This window comes from Rattus norvegicus, chromosome 9 (assembly GCF_021556685.1).
Source record: "Rattus norvegicus strain SHRSP/BbbUtx chromosome 9, alternate assembly SHRSP_T2T, whole genome shotgun sequence".
In the NCBI taxonomy this organism is placed as follows: domain Eukaryota; kingdom Metazoa; phylum Chordata; class Mammalia; order Rodentia; family Muridae; genus Rattus; species Rattus norvegicus.
In genome coordinates, this window is record NC_141542.1 from 19,407,521 (window position 1) to 19,429,800 (window position 22,280).

At 42.5% G+C, this 22,280-nt stretch overlaps 1 protein-coding gene and 2 pseudogenes across 7 annotated transcripts; all 3 read right to left on the minus strand.

Annotated features, from left to right (window-relative positions):
• Positions 1 to 64: 64 nt before the first annotated feature.
• LOC148003413 (disks large homolog 5-like) lies at positions 65 to 11,819 on the minus strand. 6 transcript variants are annotated; one of them, XM_087568620.1, is made up of 5 exons: positions 11,551 to 11,819; positions 7,295 to 7,454; positions 5,834 to 5,965; positions 4,982 to 5,165; positions 65 to 859 (listed from the first exon to the last, which is right to left on the minus strand). In XM_087568620.1, the coding sequence occupies exons 1-5, from the start codon at positions 11,639 to 11,641 to the stop codon at positions 854 to 856; spliced, it is 573 nt and encodes a 190-aa protein (XP_087424746.1). In that variant the 5' UTR covers positions 11,642 to 11,819; the 3' UTR covers positions 65 to 853. The 6 variants fall into 6 exon arrangements, with proteins under 6 accessions (XP_087424746.1, XP_087424747.1, XP_087424744.1 ...); XM_087568621.1 differs by lacking the exon at positions 11,551 to 11,819 and adding an exon at positions 10,034 to 10,168; XM_087568618.1 differs by lacking the exon at positions 11,551 to 11,819 and adding an exon at positions 8,183 to 8,388.
• Positions 11,551 to 21,536, minus strand: LOC148003414 (uncharacterized; annotated as a pseudogene). Its single transcript, XR_015629349.1, has 2 exons — positions 21,199 to 21,536; positions 11,551 to 11,819 (listed from the first exon to the last, which is right to left on the minus strand). The product of XR_015629349.1 is annotated as an uncharacterized LOC148003414 (transcript).
• Positions 14,544 to 19,452, minus strand: LOC148003415 (reticulocalbin-1 pseudogene; annotated as a pseudogene).
• Positions 21,537 to 22,280: the final 744 nt, after the last annotated feature.

A 22,280-nucleotide genomic window follows, 5' to 3' on the forward strand; every position in this document is an offset into this window, starting at 1 on the left:
CTCCCTGATAGCTGTGGGACTTCAGATGTTGACACTAATGATCAATAAAGAAGGTTCTTAAGAGTGAAGAGTTTGAGATTACTCCTTTATTGACCAGAATACATCCAATTTACTTGATAGTAACCAGATGCAGGTAGTCAATATATACAGTCTATATCCTTATCAAAATAGACAAGCAAATGAACAAAACAACAACAGATAAATAATAAATCTTCAAATGAATAGAAGGAAAACCAAATAACCAAAACATTTAAAAATTAACCAAACTTTAAAAAGAAGAATTGCGCTAAGCATTCTTTTGCTGCTCCTTTTGCAGAATAGACTTATAGCTGTGGCTTGCCTTGGAGACATAGTAGAAAAGCTGTTAGTGATGGTAACAATCTTCTCGAGAGGAGTGGAAGTAGGTCTGTTTTGTTGGAGTGGGGGTATTAAGGAAAAAGCCTACCAATACTGAGTATAAATGATATTACAGACTTTGTCACAAAGTCTTTCCAATGTTGTGAACTGATCTCCATGAAACTCTTCTGGATGACCCATCAGGACAAGTACAAATTTACACGTGCACAGTCTTTCTGGATGACCAGCAGCTCTTGATTGATGTGCATCAACACTTCTCTGAGTCCCTCAAAAAGTGCACACTTGTTGGAGAGAGCTGAGGTGAAAGTACAGCCTATTCAATCCAAAGAAGTTAAACTAAAGGAGGAAAATGCCGTCCACAATTGCTATGGACACTACAGATGAGACGCAATAGTGGTGTGTTTGCTGTGCACACTTAGTTCTCCTACTGTAGCTCTTCTCTCCAAGGGAGATCTTGTCCTGGTCTGTGTCATGTTCGAGTTTCTGCTGGAGAATTTCAGACCTAGCAGAGCAAGGGAATAAAGATTTATTGAGTGGTTGTCAATTCAGCTCTCCCTCTTACATCAGCTCTATTCAGTTGGACAATCCAGCATGACCTGTCAGCCTAGGTCAGTCCCTGCATCCCCAAGTGACATAGAGTACCTGCGCTTGGATTTATATCTCAGCTTTTAACACTGCTAGAATTTGAACTGTGGACTATGCACTGTACTGGGATTAAGAGAAAAATGAGCATTTTTTCCCACTGGTCCAGGTATATGACAATGAATAATAACATTGTAGCTATGTCTGAACCTGAGTTCAAGAGAGGTATGAGCAACCTAGAATACCATGTGGATTCCTTCTGGAGAACATGCCCAGAATTGAGGTGAAATTTCTGATTACGTTAGCACTGAAGGAACCTGCGGAGGTTCAATTTGTAACCACTGTATCTGCAAATACACAGAGAAGCCATCTCACATCAAATCCATGGGAATTGCATAGATCCTGTAATCACTGAGAATGTGCTCCATGCAAATCTTCCCAGCGTACACACGGACATTAAATGTGATTGTGATGTAGAAACAGAACAGCACCCCTGTAAGTCTATGGCTAGTGTAAGGCAATTTGTGAGAGGACAGAAGAGAAAATGTCCTCAGATATTTCCGGAGAGATCACAGGAAGAAAGGAGTAGAACATAGCAAGAAATCCAGAGGATCATATATATTGTTTCATGGGCAAAATTCACATGAACTGTACCAGAACAATACTCTGAGTAGCTCCTTAGCTGCCTGAGGCTGAAATCCAGGTGGGGTGGTCATCCACCCAAAAAGGGTATTTATATAGGGAAGGATATTCAAATGGCTTCTTCCAGCCTGTGTTCCTACCTGAACATTAATGCTTAATGTAAAGATTCCCCAGGATTCGCTAGAGGCATAAAAAAAATGTTGAGTGGGATATGTACATAGTGGCCAGAGCCTATAGACAGCTCAGTCAGTGATGTGCTGTCCTCCCATAAACCGTCATAGACTCAGGGTTCTTTCCCCATTAACAATCTGGCTTAGCAAGTCCCAAAGGCTGTGTAGAGCTGTCTTGTTGCTCAGCAAAGGATCATATATTGGTGGTGGACTAGACTCTTGTTCTTGTTCACTCTTTCAGACTTTCCCCAAAGTGTGCAACTTCTTCTAATCGGAGCTGTCTTTACCATAGCCTGAGTGACTTCATGCCCAAAGCTAGAATCATAGGAAATCTCCATAACCAGGATCCAAATCAACAAATTTTCTCCCCGTAATGTGATTGTTCCACAGATAATTTGAATAAGTAAGTAAACGCTTGCATGGATTATCTCACACTGAATCAGAATCTATGGAAGGGCTCCATCGTATGGTACACTTTTACTCCTTGGCTGATGGACGTCTGGATAGATTCTCCTTCAGGGCTACTCTGGGACCACTACAACATTGATGCTCCCTAGTTGCAATGGCAATACCTACTCCTTGTTGTGGAATCACTGGGTTAACTAAAACTTCTGTTCCACTTTCTGAACATGGCTTCTCATAGGGCTACCTGTTCTTACACTGTCAGACCCATTTGAAGCTCATCATTTCTCCTAACCCATTGAGGCTGAAATTAACTGAGAGAAAATGATGTTGATTGACAGCACTTGCAGAATGCTACACAGATAACATAGGGGAGCGCTTTGGATTATCTGTGCACCTAAAGGGTTCCTGAAACTGCCCTGTTCTTGCACCACAGCATAGCTATGGGACTTTTTCTGGATGACGATACAATTCCAAGCAACTCAAATTCTCAATGAATAAAATCCAAGCCAACTCCCACGGGAAGTTGTAGTGTGCCAAGGTAGCTGGAAAGAAATGGTAGCAGGCAATGTGGAAAGCAACCTTGGAGAAGACACAGTGAGTGACACAACCTTCCAGTGGGCTTTCACAATTCACAAAGAACAGAGAAGCAGGATAAACTCATGGATTTTTCTAGAGAAGCCTTGCCCTTACCTCCCAGTACTCCATTCCTTTGATGTGCTCCAAAGGATTTCAATGCAGATCAGTGGTTTTGCCTGTAATCACTTGAAAATCTAACTTTACAGGTGTTTTTGTGTCCTCTTTTTGGGGGTTGCATTTCTAAAGTATTTTATTGTCCTGCTTCTACACCATAACAAAAAGGTACCTGCAAGCTCTAGGCCTGTACCATTTGTTACCCCTGTGAAATACGACTAACTTGAACATATTTCCACTCCTCCCCCAGACTTCACAGGATAATTCTGTTCTGAAATTTTTGGAAACAGAATAAATTAGTAATTTAAGTGTCCTTTTGCTGTACAGAGCTAGATGGAGATGCCAAATGACTGGGCAGCTCTATTTCATGTTTCATGGATGTAAAGTGAATGCTTAGAGTACTTTTCTCATGAAACTTGGAATTGAGGGAAACACACGTTCACTACTGCAAACACACACACACACACACACCACACACACACACACACACACAAACACTCACACAAACACAGACACACAGATACACACTCGCATGCACAAATGAAAACTTTGCTCTTATGCAGCACATTTCCTGTTGAGTGAGGAATTAGTGGGAACAATGCTGTGTACAAGTCTCTTAGACTCAAGCAGGCTGTGCTGCCCTGGCCTGTACTCATTTCCACTTCAGGAAAACTTTCTATGCAGATACTTGCTGGTCCGACAAGTAATTTACATGTTCTGCACAGATACTCTAAACAACACAACATCAAATCCTCAAGAGAGAGATTTCTAGGAAAAGACTCCATCAAGCTCTATGCTGACTCATCATAGGCCCCTCACTAAAACTACCCTGTTTCCTTCATAGAAGACTTTGGAAGCATCAGAGAAGACAGTGACTCATGGTCAGTTCCCAGGAATATTTCATCACATTAGAGTTCCTGTGATATTAAAACAACCTCAATGTCAGTCAGAAAAAGGCTAAATAAATAACATACAGTGACTTTTCTGAAAGGCAGCACTGTGTACAATATTGAGAGGGAATCTATCCTGAAAGAATGCAGTACCCATGATATAGTCAGCAAAGCAATGTCAGCAGAGGGTTGCACTCTAGGATTCCATGCAAGATCATGGTGAAGCCAATAAGACAATCCAGAATCTTCCCGGGAGATAACCTGTTCAGGTAAAGTGAAGAAATCTAATCCTTATTTTTAAAATAGCTGAATGGTTTAAGAATGTGTTGAGACAAATAAGAGAGGGGGCTCATCTTGGAACTGGACGAATGATGCAAAGACTGCTGGCCAGCACAAAACAGGAAGCTTCATGTTTGTTGAGAGACCTAGGCTTAAAGGACTAAGTTAGATAATGACTGGACAAAACTGCATGTCATGAACTGGCCTCCCCGCATGCTCCCTAAGATGCAGGTCAGCACAGCAATGCACCTTTCTTGGTGAGAATTGGGGGTACATATGGATAACTTTGTTCTTGAAGCCTCAAGTCTCTCATGTCAACCCTCAGCCTTTGAGAAACCTTTTCCACATCCTTGCTCTTCTAAACAGCTTCAGGTTCTAAGGCCCAGTTATGAACTCTCCAGGAGCACTCAAATAAGACAGGACTGACATGCTGATACACAGGCTCTGTAGTTACCCAAGATCTATGAAGCATGAAGTCACCATCTTCATATACAGGGACATGAGGGGAGGAAGAACAAAAGCCACCACAAATGACAATGAGAACCATTTCTTTGGCATTTCCACCAAGCTCTCCTCCTTGAAACCTACTTACTTCCTGAGTCTCAAGGATCCCTGTAAAGAAAATGAGCTCCAGGCTTTTGCTTCATCCCTCAAAGCCCTGTTCTAGTCTAAAGAGGGGCTCCCACATAGCACCCTCCATACATAATGGCATGTAGTGCTGTGCTGTGTGATCAACCTATCTCCCTTAATGAAGTGCAGATTCTCAAAGAGCAGGAGCATTTCATTTCCAAACATGCAGTTTCTTGAAAAGGGGCTATCTCCACAGAAAGCCTTGTAAACCATCACATGAATGAACACTTGGATGAGACCTAGGTCAGGACATGGATCAGTCAATAGACAGTTACATTGGTGTGTCTATGTTTATGGTAAGACATGAGGACCACCTGACCTGAGTCCTAACCCTACCTGCTGTTGCTTGGCTCTGGGGTCACAGATGTTCATTCCGGCCTCTTCACAGAACCTCTTTGCCTCCACAGAGGATGCTGGCAGTTCAGTCTGCTCCACCAGCAGTTCTCTCTTCTCATTCAGCAAAATCTGTATATTGTTCTTCAATTGAGCTTGTTCACGCAGGAGCTGGGATTGCCTGATGCTGAACCACAAACAAAAAATGGTAAATCCCAGCCAGCCTCTATTTGCCTGTCACTCCTGCAAGTCCAATCATCCCTTCAAGGGTCCTCATCCTCAGAAATCCCCAGAATAGAGCCACACTATACAAGTTAACACCAATTAGAGGAGGTCAAATCCAGAATCCACATTCCACATGAAGCAAAGTACTTCTGAAAATCCTGACACTAAGACGGTTTATATAAATCAAGGAAGAAGAGATGGTCCATAAGGGAGCTCGTATATCCATGGTATGGTGAAACCATCTTCACGTTGTGGGGAAAGCCCCTCTGAGGGGTAGTTGAAGACCCAATAGCTATACAATCTTTCCATGTGTTTCTCATGGATCACAGATCTTTATATCTCCTGTCAGAGTCCTAGAGATTCAGAGTTGATTGATATTCCCATCATGGTGCAAACCTTTTCTATCTAGAGGATCTTTAACGGGGAAAATAACAATTGGAGGGTCTTCTACACCCCTCACATGTACGACAACTGAGTCCAAGAGCTACAAATCTAAGACCCTTGCCAGGAGGCAGGCTTCTTGTTAAGAGTCAGACACCATGGAACCAGAGCCCTGACTTTTGTTAAAGTCATACAGGACAGAAGCATTCCCTGCCTAGTGCTGGGTTCTCATCTCTGTCAGCGACTCACCGGTAGGAACTGTTCACTTGTATGAGCTCCTTGTACCTCTCCATGGCATCACTTATTGAGTTGGTCATCATTTGCATAGCCATCATTCTCATCTCATGTTCAGATTGAAGTATTGGCAATTCGACATGCAGCCTGGGTTAGGTCATGGCCAAAGGAACAAATAATGTTTTGAACTCACGATTTCAGAATTAGGTGAAATGTAAATAAAAATATATAATAAAAAAGTTCAAATTCAAAGAATGGTGGAAGGAAAGAAATTGGCAAAGTCAAAAACCAGACCAAAACCCAACAGTGAGACTCAATCCACAGAAAATATTTCTATGTAAATAAGCAAACATTTGTTTTGAAATAAGGATCCTTGGAATTCTGAGAGATATGGTTCTGCAAAGACTCACTATATAGGAGGGGGCAGAGCCTGAGAGCTGCCTGTTTGGGAATAACAACTGTCAAGACCACAGTGACCTTTCTAGGTCACAATAAACAATCCCTGGATAGTTAAAAAAATAAAAACCTAAAGATCAAAGCAGGTGAAACAAATTAGGTGAAATCAGACTGTTCTCTCGATTACTTAAACTCAGTATGTACCACATACTTTCTCCTTCAAAGTATTTGTACTGGTTAAGTTTATTATCCTGGGCACAGGACAACAGAGCCACGGTACCAGTTGGAGGGACCTGACCTTCAAGAGCTGGCAAGGTTAGCATGATGGAATTGACTAGTTCAGGAAGAAGATTCCTCCAGTCTGTGCCACAGCTTTGGGCCCAAGAGAAAGCTGTGATGACATTTCTCTTGTTTTGAAAGCAGGTATACTCAATCCTTGGTTTCTATCGTTACATGAATTCCCAGAGGGCATAAATAAGTTTGACCAGGAAGAGGATTTATAGCACCTCCTCCCCTCGGGAGAGTCCTGGGTGCCACCAAGGTATACAGAAGGAACAAAGTTCTCTTTTGATCACTGTGGGCCTCCACGTACTCATCATGATCATGACCTGCAAAGTGTTGATCAAACAAATCCTCAGACCCCATCAAAGGTCCCAGACGTCCTGATCCAGAGTAAAACACCAACAAATACATCCACATATATACACACCAACCCATATCCAAACACACTTAGAATGCCAACTACATCCATGGAGGTGCCATAGAATCAGTGTATAATGAACAAATGCAGAGTAAAAGAGTGATGACATGCAGGCATTTCATTCACTCCCACAGTTGCAGCAAGTGTGACAAGGTCCTTCTAGCTGTTGACAGAACCAAAGCTAATCCAGTGAGATCAGGGTCAAGTACAAAAAGTTTGACCCTAAACACACAGCACCTAGCTTATCTCACAAGCAAATGCCTGCCAAATCTCCTTAAAATCCAGGATGAGAGGTGAAACTTTCTCGTGCTATGAGTAAATCTTGAGGTAGTAGAGAGAGAGCGCAAGACAGTGAACAGGTTACTGGGCATAATGACTACCTGTGGTCCCACTCATCATAGATATAAAGGTCCAGGATTTGGTAAAGTTCATCCCTCTCGAATTGACACTTCTGGATTTCAAATTTGAGTTCCTCCAGTTCCTTTAGACACTCCTCTTGCTTACTGATGACATTTTGGGATGATGCCTTCCTACCAAAACCTGTACACAGATAAACCCAAGTGAATTTGCATATTTGAACCAATGGGCAGAATAGATCATTCTGAATCCGAAAAGGAGGTTGAGGAAGGGGAAATGGTAGAGACTGGGTGAATCCCTGAAAGAGCAGAAAAGCTTTCTTAAAGGTTGATTCTTAAGCTATGTCCCTCTTCCCAACCTCTAATGCCATATGCGTACCACACTCACTATTACACAAACCCCGGCACAGAAATGTATAATCTGACTGAGACATAAACATCTGCGACATTGTTATCTCATATCAGATGTGGTGCAGATAATCCTGGAGTTCATAATGACTTCATAATGCTTAGCACCATCAAGCTCTAACCAAGTGTGGTCCAGCCCAAAGTGTCTGAGAACTCAATTCATGACTAGGGGTGCATCCTTCCTTGTTCTCGCCATCAGAGACTTCTGTAACCTACAGTAATCTAGAGGATGAAGTGCTTCAACTCCCAACCATGGATGGTCACATTGTTAATCTCACAGTGACTCCTCCTGCCAATCATTGACACTCACAGTTAAAAAGCTTCAAGAAAAGACACTGAAGTCTTACCACTTTATGTCTTTCTCTCAAATTAAAGATCAGGAACTCCTGACTCTTGGTTTGCCTTTGAAAAATCCCAACTCTCCTGCTTGTAAGGCCTAGTCTTAGAAGGCACATCTCAAACCTACCTCCTTGAGGATGTTCCCCAACTCTGCCCATGACTCACCAAGCCTTCCCCAGAATGATTTCCTCCTTCCTGTTTCACTAGAGAGGGGGTCAGCTTCCCTCTGACCTGGTGTGGTTTCTCCTTGATCAACACTTTCCTTCCGAAATAGCCTGAGCAGCTGGCGAAACATGCCTGCTTGTGAACCCAAAGGGAACTGAAGTAATATCCCAAAGGCAGTTGGTGTCACCACAACACTGGTGACATCACAGAAGATTCTAGGGATCTCTTAGATACAATAGAGTGTCCAGTGAAGGGCTTACTGGTGATGTCACTGGAAAATTCTATGGCCTACCTACTAACCAGCTCTCCCCACACTGATGAATTTCTGTGGAGACCCTTTCCTCCAGTCTCCCATGTGTCACTGGGAATACCATTTGGCAACCTCTATTTCAGAGCTACATATGCCTCTCTGCTTCATTAGAAGTCAACAATGCTTTTGCTGGGGAGGGTTGCTTACAACCCTGAATTGGAGAACAGATTTTTCTTAGCACCCAAATCTCTAGGGACCAAGGAGGAGGGAGATTTTTCTTAAAAGTAAATCTACTACTCGAGACAATGCATGTGACATGTACTTCGATTCCTAAGCTTTTCCCTTTTTCTGGAGGCCAATATATTTCTTCTATACCTCTGAGTGTATAAAACCTGGAAATATTTGCTTACTGTGCAGTCCTTGACAGCTGACATTGTTTCCATTTACATATCCAGGTATTTCACAAAATCAATGGTCTATAATCCTATTTTTTTTCCAATAAAGGCTCCTTTTCCTTGGGATCATAGGGATCAACTACAGGGCATATAAAAATAATAAATTTCTGTCCGTTTTATATATAAAGTAGGGCATCCTCCCTTTCTCAAATATAACAAGACAATTAAATTGGACATCAGTGAGCAAATGTCAACTTGGACCTTGTGTTACTACATTGTAACTATATAGCCATCACTTCTCCAATATCATACTTCCTGAATAGACAAGTCTAGGCATGAGGATGTTGGGGACTACACCATGATCTTTTACGTGTAGCAAACATAAGAATCAGGAGGATGGAAAGGGAGTGGAATGGCCTGAGTTCAGGTTGAAACTCAATTTTAATGGGTCCATAAGTTCAGGAGGGAGTCCATTTGGCATTGTGATATATGGATTCTGTTTTCTTATCATAGGTGTTATAATAATTCAACATGAATGTGTGCTATAATGCCACCCCACCTAACAGATGTAAGAGTGAAAATCATGTCTGACCTTTCTGGGAAGAACTCTGCCTTTTACTACCATCTGGAGTTATACAACATCACTATACAAAGCTCAGAAGAGAGGGGTGCAGATGTGCGGCCCTTAGAATTTGAGGATCTTTTCTTCTGATTAGGGCACTTATGTGTCCTATGTACTTTTTCCCTTGCTCTTTTACTAATGGTGGCTGACTTCTTTCCTGGCCTGAGGTAAACTGGATTCCAATCTTTTGGATTACTGAACCTTCTATTTTTGAGATGACAGTCCCACCAAGGGTCCTACTTCATACAGAAGTTATGAATAAGTCTCAGGGGCTGGAGTAAGTTAAAAACGTCTGTGACAACAAAGAACTGATTAAGAAAACAAGAGTCCAGCTGCTCATCAAGATCACAGTTGTATGATAGTAAGAAAATGTGAATAGGGCATCAGGTGAAAAGATAAATTAATTAGGAGGTCACAGGCCTAGAAGGGTAGCCTTTGCTCTCAGTGGAGCTGCCATTCTTTCTGCCATTCCTCGCCCTCTGCCACAGGACCAGAGACTTCCCCATACAACTGGCTGGCCTTGCCAAAGACCTGGCAGGGCTTCTCCCTGTAGAATAGGACACATAGAGTCCTTGAGGACTCACCAAGAGGTCTCCTCCACACAGGTTCCTTGTTGTCAAAGGGAAATGTTCCTGCAGAATCCTGCCATGGCAGCAGGAATTTCAACCTGGCTGCTCTTGGTCCAGCTCACTGGGTGCAGGCCTGAGGCCCAGGGGTATCTGGGGAAAGAAGCAGCACGCACTACCTCACAGCTCTCTCTTTGTTGGATGCAACTGCTAGGACTGTGATGGGATTTTTGTTTCTTTGTGTGTTTATTAGAAATACCTACAAAGCTGATTAAAGTTGCAACATGCCTTCATACCCAGCGTGCAGAATGTTTTTACATCGTTGTTTTCCTGTTTTATGTTTGGATTTTGTTCTTTAATCCCCTCAGGAAATTTCCCTGTTCTTAGAATATTAAGCACATGCTTGGGAGGGATCGATTATTCAAGTTCGGCAAAGCTTTTGTTCTCACCATCACTCCACAGATGATGCCATTACTTACTTTGAAATAAGAAAACAGTTATAGAGAAGTAAATTAACCTGTAAGCTATCAAAGAAGAAACACATCATGATTGTGGAATGGCACCCCAGTATTTTGTATTTCCGAAGTTATTTTTATTTTAAATTTTTTATTGGATTTTTTTGGGTACATTTCATCTTTTTTAAATCCTTAAAGGTATCTTTTATTCCTCTCGTCCCATTTACAAGGTGGAATTTCACCTGTGATTGTTAGTCCAGATGGTTTGGTCAATGTCTTAGACATCACCCTGGCCTAGTTTCCTTGGCATAAGCTGAGTTAGAAGCAGACTCAAAGGTTCAGGACCAACAAATAATGAATTCCACTACATCTGGATACCTAGCCTCACAGCCAGGAAGGGACTGGATTTCCATTCACTATTTAAAAAAAGATGCAGTTCATTAACATGTAAAAAATTTTTCAAGTATATTAAAGTGTTTACCATGGTCATACAGTTTTTCAAATACCTGGCATTCATCTTTTTCCAAAACCTAAAATTTCTTTCTTATTCACATTTTTTGATTATTTTTTGGTATTAGTATCATTTTTTTAAATTACAGTTTTTTTACTAGATATATATGTTTTATTCAAACGTTATTCCCTTTCCCAGCTTTTGGTCCATAAGCACCCCTGCCATGACCTCTCCCATATGTATGGTCCCCCAATCCATGCCACTTAGAAACCCCTTCCCGGACATTCCACTGCACTGAGGGTCCCACCTTGTTAAGAACAAGGGCTTCCCCTTCCACAGGTGCCCCATCAAGGCTATTCTCTCCTACATATGCAGTTGGACCCCTGGGTCAGTCCATGTATAGTCTTTTGCTAGTGGTTTATTTGGTTGGCATTGCTGTTCTTATGGGGTTGCAAGCCCTTCAGCTCTTTGAATACTTCTTCTAATTCCCATAAAGGGCGTCTTGTTCTCAGTTCACTAGTTTACTGCTAGCACTGACCTCTTTATTTGACATGCCCTGGATGTGTCTCTCAGGGGAGATGCATAATCTGTCCCTTTCAGTAAGCACTTTTTAGCTTTATCAATCTTACCTAGTTTTGGTGGCTGTATATATATGGGCCACATGTGGGGCAGACTCTGAATGGCTGTTCCTTCAGTCTCTGCTTTAGATTTGGCCTCCATATCCCCTCCTATGGATATTTTTGTTCCCCATTTTAAGAAGGAGTGGGAGCATATGCACTTTGGTCATCCTTCTTCTTGAGTTTCCTGAGATCTGTTGATTGCATCTTGGGTAATTCGAGGTTTTGGTCAATATCTACTTATCAATGAGTGCATACTGTCAACGAGGGGTGTTCAGTACCTGGAAGAGAATGAAGGACAAGAGATGTGATGAAGGACTCCAAGACAAGTGTCTGATCAAGGCGACAATTTTATTTTTCCCCAAGGCTGAATTTGTACCATAAAAAGGGTAACAGAGAGAGGGGGGAAGTAAGAAACATTTACCCACGCTAAGGACACAATATTCGTGTGGTCAGAGAATTGGCTGGTGTTGACAGGTTGTCAGAAAGGTCACGGGTTTTTCATATCTATTAGTCAGCAGGATGTTGGTTTTTCAGAAAGGTTACAGGTCATGACATTGGGTATCTTAATGTCACACGTTATCATATGATTATTCATCTTGACCACCACATTTGTATTAGTCTTCTGCAGCTGGCTGGCGATTTTCCATGAACCCAGGCATACTTAATGCTCACCATAATAATAACATCAATAATGGAGGGCTTCATGGCCATCGCTCCCAACAGCATACCAAGTGTGTTTTTCTGTGATAGGGTTACCTCACTGTGGATGATATTTTCTAGTTCTTTCCATTTGCCTATGAATTGAATGTTGTCATTGTTTTTGATAGCTGAGTGGTACTCCATTGTGTAGATGTACCACATTTTTCGAATAAATTCCTCTGATGAAGGGCATCTGGGTTCATTCCAGCTTCTGGCTAATATGAATAAGGCTGCTATGAACATAGTGGATCATATGTGTTGTTGTATGTTGGAGTATCTTTTGGGTACATGCCCAGGACAGGTATAGCTGTGTGCTCAGGTAGTGCAATGTCCAATTTTACAGGAACGTTCAGACTGATTTCCAGAGTTCTTGTACCAGTTTGCCATCCCAGCAACAATGGACGAGTGTTCCTCTTTCTCCACATCCTCGCCAGCATCTGTTGTCACCTGATTTTTTGATCTTAGACATCCTGACTGGTGTGAGGTGGATTCTTAGGGTTGTTTTGATTTGCATTTCCCTGATGACTAAGGATATTGAGCATTTCTTTAGGTGCTTTTCAGCTATTCTATATTCCTCAGCTGAGAATGTTTTCTTTAACTGTGAACCCCATTTATTAACAGGGGTGTTTGGCTCTCTGTACTCTAACTTCTTCTGTTTTGTGTATACTTTGGATATAAGCCCTCCATCAGATGCAGGATTGGTAAAGATTTTTTCCCAATCTGTGGGTTGCCTTTTTGTCCTAATGACACTGTCCTTTGCCTTACAAAAGCTTTTCAGTTTTATGAGGTCCCATTTGTCGATTCTTGATCTTAAAGCATAAGCCACTGGTATTTTGTTCAGGAAATTTTCCTTAGTTCTTATGTCTTCGAGACTCTTCCCTACTTTTTATCCATTACTTTTAGTGTATCTGGTTTGATGTGGAGGTCCTTGATCCACTTGGACTTAAGCTTTGTACAGGGTAATAAGAATGGGTCAACTTGCATTCTTTTACATGTTGACCTCCAGTTGATCCAGCACCATTTGTTAAAAATACTATCTTTCTTCCATTGGATGTTTTACCTCCTTTGTCAAAGATCAAATGACCATAGGTGTGTGGGTTCTTTTCTGTGTCTTCAATTATGTTCCACTGATCTGCCTGTCGGTATGCCAATACCATACAAACTATTGCTCTGTAATACTGCTTGAGGTCAGAGATGGTGATTCCCCCAGAAGTTCTTTTATTGTTGAGTATAGTTTTGCTATCCTGGGTTTTATGTTCTACCAAATGACGGCAAATTGCACTTTCTACCTTTATAAAGAATTGAGTAGGAATATTGTTGGTGATGGCATTGAATCTGTAGATTGCCTTTGGCAAAATGGTCATTTTTTACCATATTCATCCTGCCAATCTATGAGCATGGGAAATCTTTCCATCTTCTGAGACCTTCTTCAATTTCTTCAGAGATTTGAAGTTCTTGTCATACAGATTTTTTACTTGCTTGGTTCAAGTAACAGCAAGTTATTTTATATTATTTGGGACTATTGTGAAGGGTGCCATTTCCCTAATTTCTTTCTCAGCCTGTTTACCCTTTGAGTAGAGGAAGGCTACTGAATTGTTTGGGTAGATTTTATACTCGGACAGTTTGCTGAAGTTGTTGATCAGGTTAAGTAGTTCTCTGGTAGAATTTTGGTGTTGCTTAAGTAGACTATCATATCATCTTCAAATATTAGTGTTTTGACTTCATCTCTTCTATTTTTTTCCCTTTGACCTACTTTCATTGTTTGATTGCTATGTCTAGGATGTTAAGTACCATATTGAAAAAGTAGGGAAAGAGTGGGCAGCCTTGTCTAGTCCCTGATTTTAGTGGGATTCCTTCAATATTCTAAGTTTAGTTTGATGTTAGGTACAGGTTTGATGTATTTTGCATTTTCCTATATTTAGATTCAGGCCTTCAATTCCTGATCTTTCCAGGACTTTATTAATGAAAGGGTAATGAATTTTGTCAAATAATTTCTCAGCATCTAATGAAATGATCATGTGGTTTTGGCTTTGTTTATATGATGAATTTCGTTGATGGACTTCTGTATATTAAATCATCCCTGCATCCTTGCCATGAGGTCTACTTGACCATGATGGATGATTGTTTGGATGCGTTCTTGGATTCAGTTTGCAAGAATTTTATTGAGCATTTTGATCAATGTTCATAAATAAAATAGGTCTGAATTTCTCTATCTTTGTTGTATCTTTGTGTGGTTTAGGTATAAGAGTAATTGTGGCTTCATAGAAGGAGTTTGGTAGTGCTCTGTCTGTTTCTATTTTGCGGAATAGTTTGGACAGTATTGGTATGAAGTCTTCTATGAAGGTCTGATAGAATTCTGCACTAAATCCATCTGGTCCTGGGCTCTTTTTGGATGGGAGATGTTTATTAGCAGTTTCTATGTCTTTATGAGTTATGGGGTTGTTTCAATGGTTTATTTGTTCCTGATTTAACTGTGGTACCTGGTATCTGTATAGAAAATTGTCCATTTCCTCCACATTCTCCAGTTTTGTTGAATATATGTTTTTGTAGTAGGATCTGATGATCTTCTTAATTTCTTCAGATTTTGTTGTTATGTCTCCCTTTTATTTCTGATTTTATTAATTTGGATACACTCTGTGACCTCTGGTTAATATAGCTATGCGTTTATGTATCTTGTTGATTTTCTCAAAGAACCAGCTCCTGGGTTTGCTGATTCTTTTGATACTAGGTTTTGTTTCTTCTTGTTTGATTTCAGCCCTGAGTTTGATTATTTCCTGCCTTCTACTCCTCTAGGGTTTATTTAATTTTTTCTAGAGCTTTTAGGTGTGCTGTCAAGCTGCTGACATATGCTCTCTCTTGTTTCTTTTTGCAGTCATACAGAGCTATGTGTTTTCCTCTTAGTGCTGCTTTTATTGTGTCCCATAAGTTTTGGTATGTTGTATCTTCATTTTCATTAAATTCTAAGAAGTCTTTAATTTCTTTCTTATGTCTCCAATGACCAAGTTGTCATTGACTTCAACTTCCATGTATATGTGGGCTTTCTGTCCTATTTGTTGTTATTGATCAGCAGCCTTAGTCCGTGGTTTTTTGATAGGATGCATGGGGTTATTTCTATCTTCCTGTATCTGTTGAGGCCTGTTTTGTGACCGATTATATGGTCAATTTTGTAGAAGGTACAATGGGATGCTGAGAAGAAGGTATATCCTTTGGTTTTAGGGTGGAGTGTTCTATATATATATATGTTAAATCCATTTGTTTCATAACCTGTTAGTCTTTCTGTGTCTCTGTTTAATTTCTGTTTCCCTTATCTGTACATTGATGAAAGTGGCGTGTTTAAATTTCCTACTATTATTGTTTGTGGTGCAATGTATGATTTTTTTGAGCTTTAGAAAGGTTTCTTATTGTTTAGGGACACAACTGCTATATACTTGACAAATATAGCAATCACCCAGAACATCCGTAGAAAGCATGTGACTGTTGGCCACATGAGGATGAGTTTCTTTCAAAGATCATCATGATTTTTGGTAAGATCTTCTCTGTAATTGGTGGCATGGCTTCCCACAAACATGGTCCAGTTGTCTAGAATCTCCTCCTTGGTCAGCATCTCATCCTTGTTTTTATCTGACTCATACACCAGATGCTGGGCCTCAGCCTGTGCATGGTCATAGTCCTGAGGGAGGATCCAATGGTGAATCTCATCCTAATCCAGTTCCCCATCCTTGTTCAGATTTGGGAAATCATTGAACTGCTCCCCAGACAAAACCCAGTAGGTCTCAGGGCAATTGTCTTCGTGAGAAAAAGATGTCCACAATGTACTCATCCTGGTCCACAAAACCATCCCTGTTCTTGTCGATATTCCCCAGCGTTTCCAGAACTACAATCTCCTTCATATGTTCTAAATCCTCTTAGTGCAGAAAAGCAATGAACCCGTACTGAGTAGCTGTCAGGTCACCGTCAAGGCCTTAAACCTCCTCTCATCTCGTGGAGGCAACTTTTTAAAGTTGTGATGATCAGAGCTATCTTGGAATTCAGAAAGGTTTCCCAGGTAGTAGCCATAGGTAGCCTGCTTGTATTCCTCCCAGGAGATTTTTCATCTATGTCCCTATCATAATCCTTCCAGAGTTTAGCCACATTTTGGTTGATGTATCTTTTCTGTACCTGTTTGATCCAAACTTTCAGATCCTCAGTAGTAACAAGGCTGCCTTCATCACTGTCAGTTGGATCAACAATTTTCCCCAACTACTCCTGCTCTCGTCCAGGATTAGCTATCAAAGGTCTTGGAGTCCTCCTTGCCCAGGAAGACCTCATGATCGTACAGGAAGCTGTGCTTATTCTCTGGTGGCCACTGGCCCTGCTCTGAATCGGGACAAACCATGTGCTCCTTGCTTATCATGCTCTTGGCCATGAACGCCAGGACCAGTGCCAGCAGCAGCCCATGGACAGTCCCAGGCTGAGACCATGCACCACAGTTGCGATCAAAGGGAGGCAGCAGGGAAGTAGGGGCTCAGAGCACCTTATCCGCTGTCCCTTCCCCAGAGAGGGCTTTTGTTACATTTCAAACGTTATACGTTTTCCTGGTTTCCACAAAACCCCTTATAAAACCCCCTCCTCCTTCTACTATGAGGGTGTTACCACACCCACCCAAACACCCAGGCCTATCTGCCTCCCTGTTCTGGTTTCCCCTACACTGGGGCATCAAGCCTTGACAAGACCAAGGGCTTCTCCTCCCATTTGTGCCCAAGAAGGCCATCCTCTTCTACATATGCAGCTGTAGCCATGGGTCTGTCCATGTGTACTCTTTGGATGGTGGTTTCGGCCCTGGGAGCTCTGGGTGTTTCTTAGTGTTGTTCTTATGGGGCTGTAAACCCCTTCAGCTCCCTCAATCCTTTCTCTTACTCCTCCATTGGGGACCCTGCTCTCAGTTGAATGGTTGGCTGCAAGTATCTGCCTCTGTATTTGTCATGCTCTTTACCCCACTCTTTTGAGCAGATCACCACAGAGCAATGAAGATGTATTGTCTTGGCGTGATGATGTACAGACAAATAGATGATTTCTTAATTCTTATGATGGTTCTATAAGAATTCCTAAAATTAGATTAGTAATTTTAAGCTCCTTTATAATGGGACAGCTATTATGTTTTCTCTGGTAATCAAAATTGCATTGAGAACTCTTCCTTCTTAAAGTTTCATGAGTGAATTGCTTCTGCAATACCAAGCAGGCATCTACAAATTAGAACCCATGCTAAGAGGGTACAAACCAATTAACCAAAGTTCATAAAAAGAGAACTAATGATTTACTATAGGTGCGAGGACTGAACGTAAATAATTGACTGGATTTGCCTATAGGCAATTTCACTTATTCTTTTCTCATAAAAATTACAGCTTTTAACTCTCCATGAACATGCAGAGCCAGTGACAGATGGTGACGGTTTATCCTGATGATTACTCTTCATGGATATGCATGTAAACATTCTCTGTCGTAAACTGATTATCCAACTTATGATTTGAATTCCTGTGCAAACTTGTGGTGAACTTTTCACCATGTGATGCTGTGTTCAGAAAGATATACAAATGCTGAGGACAAAGAGAGAGAAAGCTTTTTAGACAGAACTGAACTGAAGAGAACAGAACTCAAGAAGAACTTAGAAGTAAAGGCATAGCGTTGAGAGTAAGGCATTGAGAGTAAGGAAATTATTGTGTCATAAGAGCAAGAGGAAAGGAGATAAGAAGAAGAGAGCAAGGAGAACCTTATAAGTCAAACTTTATGGAGGCAAACCTTTGTAGAAATTTTAGGAAAACTGAAGAACTTATAAATAAAGGTTAAAATCACTGCTCTTCAGTCTTCAGCCTGGCTCACTGGCTAGCCTGTGCTCTTCAGGCAGGCTCACTGGCTAGCCTGTGCTCTTCAACCTGGCTCACTGGCTAGCCTCTGCTCTTCAGTCAGACTCACTGGCTATCCTCTGCTCTTCAGTCAGGCTCACTGGCTAGCCTCTGCTCTTCAGCCTGGCTCACTGGCTAGCCTGTGCTCTTCAGTCAGGCTCACTGGCTAGCCTCTGCTCTTCAGCCTGGCTCACTGGCTAGCCTGTGCTCCTCAGCCTGGCTCACTGACTAGCCTCTGCTCTTCAGTCAGGCTCACTGGCTAGCCTCTGCTCTTCAGCTAGGCTCACTGGCTAGCCTCTGCTCTTCAGTCAGGTTCACTGTCTAGCCTCTGCTATTCAGTTACGCTCACTGGCTAGACTCTGCATCTCAGCTGGGCTCACTGACCTATGGGCCCCTAGCACATCGCTTAACCATCTGCTCATGATTGCCTGACCACACTGACCACCTGACCGCCCTGACTTCTTAAAGTCATTCTCTAGAAAGAGCAAAAGAAACCAAAGAGAAACACCACAGCAAACTTTTCCCATGGGCTCTGCTTTAACCTTAAGTGCTTTCATTATTTCTTTAAAAGAGTGAAATATAATTTCGGCTATTCATATGGCCAGGAGAGCTGAGCAGTAGTCATTGCTTTAGGGAATTTGGTGCTAAATCAAAAGATTCCTTTATTCTCTCACGATGTTATCTGTATGCTGTAAGATGTATGTTTAGAAAACACAACACCAAATTCCTAAAATCTAGATGTTTTAAGACATCAGCTCATGGAGAAACATAACTGCTTCCTATCTAGACTGGGCTTTTTTGCTATACTGCAGGTACAATCAATTTTCCACACTACTTCTATGATTTTCAAGAATGATTAAGAGAAAAATAAGTTGAACATAATGGCCAGAAAGGGGGTTCTGTCAAGTTGTCTTATGTGGGACAAGATACCAAACTATGATGGTAAACCTAAAACCACCTGTTCCCAAAACTAACAGAACTTACAGAAAATACATACTTTCTTATCACACCTCCTCCCCAATGGTCAGTGATTTAATGAGCACCTACTACGATCCTAGCACTGTGCATCTAAGTGTGTAATGGTGAATAAAAAAACTTAATAAAAAGCCTCATTAAGGAATAAAGAAAAATGAAACATAACTTTGAAACTCAGAATTCAATATAAGCAAAACCACCATTTCTTCAACTGGTGATTTCTGAAAACTTCATAATTTTTTCCATGGGCTTCTATAGTAATGATACTGAGTCTTGATTTGGTAAATCACAAAAAGCAAGTCACTCTTCTTTCTTGGCTCCCACAACTGTCAAAGGGAACAACACTGTTGCTGTCCATTGTGCTTCCCTATCAATCCTGCTATGGATGGTAATGAATTCCAGTCTTTTCAATGTGAAAACAGGCCACCACTTGAGGGCAAAGATTATTAAAATTACCCAAACCGGTATATTCTCTAAAATTTTCACATAGCATTTTACTGATATCACAATGTAAATTCACCACAAATATTTAACCAATGAAAATATTGAATAGCTCTGCAAATAGGAGCGATAATCATATATACTTGAAAACAACTATTATGGAAACAAAGGACGTACTAGGAGAAAAGATACATCACTAAAAGCTACACAAGCAGCAAAAAAGACACTACATTTCTTGGTTTAAAAGTTAGGTGATACACTTGATCTTTAAAGACAGGCAATGTACTTGATCTTTAAGCCCTTCAACTGTGCCCTGTCCACATAGAAACTGCAGTAGATGACAATCTTTTGTAAGATTTATTTATTTATATGTGAGACAATGCATCTGTCTTCAGACACACCAGAAGAGGGCATCAGTACTCATTACAGATGGTTGTGAGCCACCATGTGGTTGCTGGCATTTGAACTCAGGACCTCTGGAAGAACACTTGGTGCTCTTACCCATTGAGTCATCTCTCCAGCCCTCACAACAGCCTCTCTTTCACAGCATCACAGTGGTCTATTTCACTAGATGGCTCCAGGGTGATAACAGAGAAACTTTCACAGTTCCTGAGCACTTCTGAGTTCAAACACCACCAGTGCCAACTCTGTGCTGTTGGCACATTCTGACCTGTCTCCTAAGGGTTGTCAGCCACAAAAGGGACGGGTTAGCACCAGACAGCATTCACTGCCCAATCCTAAAAACCCCATCGATTCTGAAAAAGCCACATTCCATGCTTGCTCCATATTTGAGGAAGCCAAATGGTTGATCTGGCTCAAGGCTCTACTTTTCTTAGCTCATCAACTTTCTTTTTCCACTTCTTGTCACAAGAAGTATTTTTTTATGCTGCAAATACACTGCAGTGTTTGAAGGAAACCACCATCAACTCTGGGTGCCACCTCTTGAAATTTAAAATTCACAAAACAATTCATGGCTTTCTAATCAGCACCATGGAAAATGAACAACAACGAGCAAAACCATTCCAAAGGAACTTGCTGATCTGAAGGTCTGCTCATAGCAGGTAGGAAAGAATTAAATTATGCAGAACTGTAATCTCTCAGAGCTTTGGAGGCTAAAAAAGAGGAAATCTCTGTTTATGTTCCCTTTCTCCAAGTAATTGAATGAGGGTATTTTGCATCCTCCAAATACAATTTCTTGCAAGGGGCAACCAATTACATAGTAGATCAGAAGAAATCTATTAAATAATACATTCACTGCCTGAGGTTTTTAGAAAATATTTTCCCTTGATCCCAGGCCTTTAACATACATTAGAAACATTACAGGGATGTGCCACCAGGCTAAGCTGCCTCTGAAAAGCCTGTCCTGCCCTGGCAGGTACAGGCCATTTAATTCCAAGTCATCTGGAGAGGTGTGACAACCCCAAGTTGCTGTGGGGATGTCAGAGCACAGCTCTCATGCACACTCCAGATTACCTCTCCATTCTTTCTCAATGCCATGGGCTTTCCAATCCCTGCTTCAGCTCTCCATACATTCCTGAACCCTCCCTTCCCCTACCCAATGGGCTCACTTTGCATTGCCTCCTTCTGCCACTGCTTTCCCAGGGCGCGGGGGGGCGGGGGGGGGCAGAACCAGTCCAAGGAGGGGAGCAGGTCTCCTACCTACCTTGATGATGCTGCTCTTAAGGTGCAGCCCGCCCTGCTTGCTCCTTGCTGTCCCTGGGGACCAGACCGGAGGTCGGGCTAGGGGTCTGCGCGAGCGCCAGGCCTCGAGGTCCCCTGGCAGGACTGGCCTGGGCTTCTTCCTTGGACACTGCGAGGCTGTAGTCTCAGTTGGAAACCCCGTCGCTGTCATAGCGCGCCCTCCGGTGGCCGAGGTGACGCCCAACGCTGCTAAGGCCCCCTTCCCTGGCCGCTTCTTCTGCTTTTTCTTTTCTTTTCTTCTTTCTCTTTTTGTTCGCGATGTGGCGCCTGCGAAGAGCTCGCCTCCAGGAAGGAGGACATCGTGCAGTCAGAATCACCTCTGGGCCCTGCCGGGGTTGGAGAGGGAGAGAGAGGAGTCAGCTTGGGCGGCGGCGCCCCGGCTGCTGGCACCTGCTGATGGAAAACTCGCCCAGGCACACGCGCTGCTGAGGGCGCCAAATATAACGCGGGCGCCCGGTCCCCTCAGGCCCCGCGCTCACCCACGAGCTCCGCGTGCCCTGAGGCCCGGCTCGGGCGCGGTCGAGCTGCGGGGTGGGACAGACACGGGTGCCCACTCCACGGTGCAGGCAACACGGGGAAGCAGGACACGGGGAGGCGTGTGGTGTGAATCTCTGGGCTCCGCCCAGGCCCGTCAGACCCCCTCAGTGCTCTGAGGAGGCGCAGGGCGGCTTCTGTGGCCCCCAGGCCCAACATAACCTAACCGCGGCCATCGCCTGCGGAGCTTCCAGCTGCCCCAGGCTTGAGGCTTGGGCATGGTGATTGTGGTTGCCACTCTCCTAGGCCAGCTCAGCAGGGTGCAAGCCACCACCTGCTGTCCTCACCTGAAGGCATCCTGATGGGGCTGAGATCCCAGATCCAGCAGGCGAGCCTCAGGGCACTGGGCCATGGTCTTGGCTCTGCACCTTGTTGCCAGCCCCTCATACATATGGCAGCATCACACATATGGCTCCTACCAACCGCCACTAATTACCATTTGGACATTCCATCACAGTGTTCTCAAGAAGAAAGATTGTAAACAAACAGAAATAGAATGAAATTTAAAAT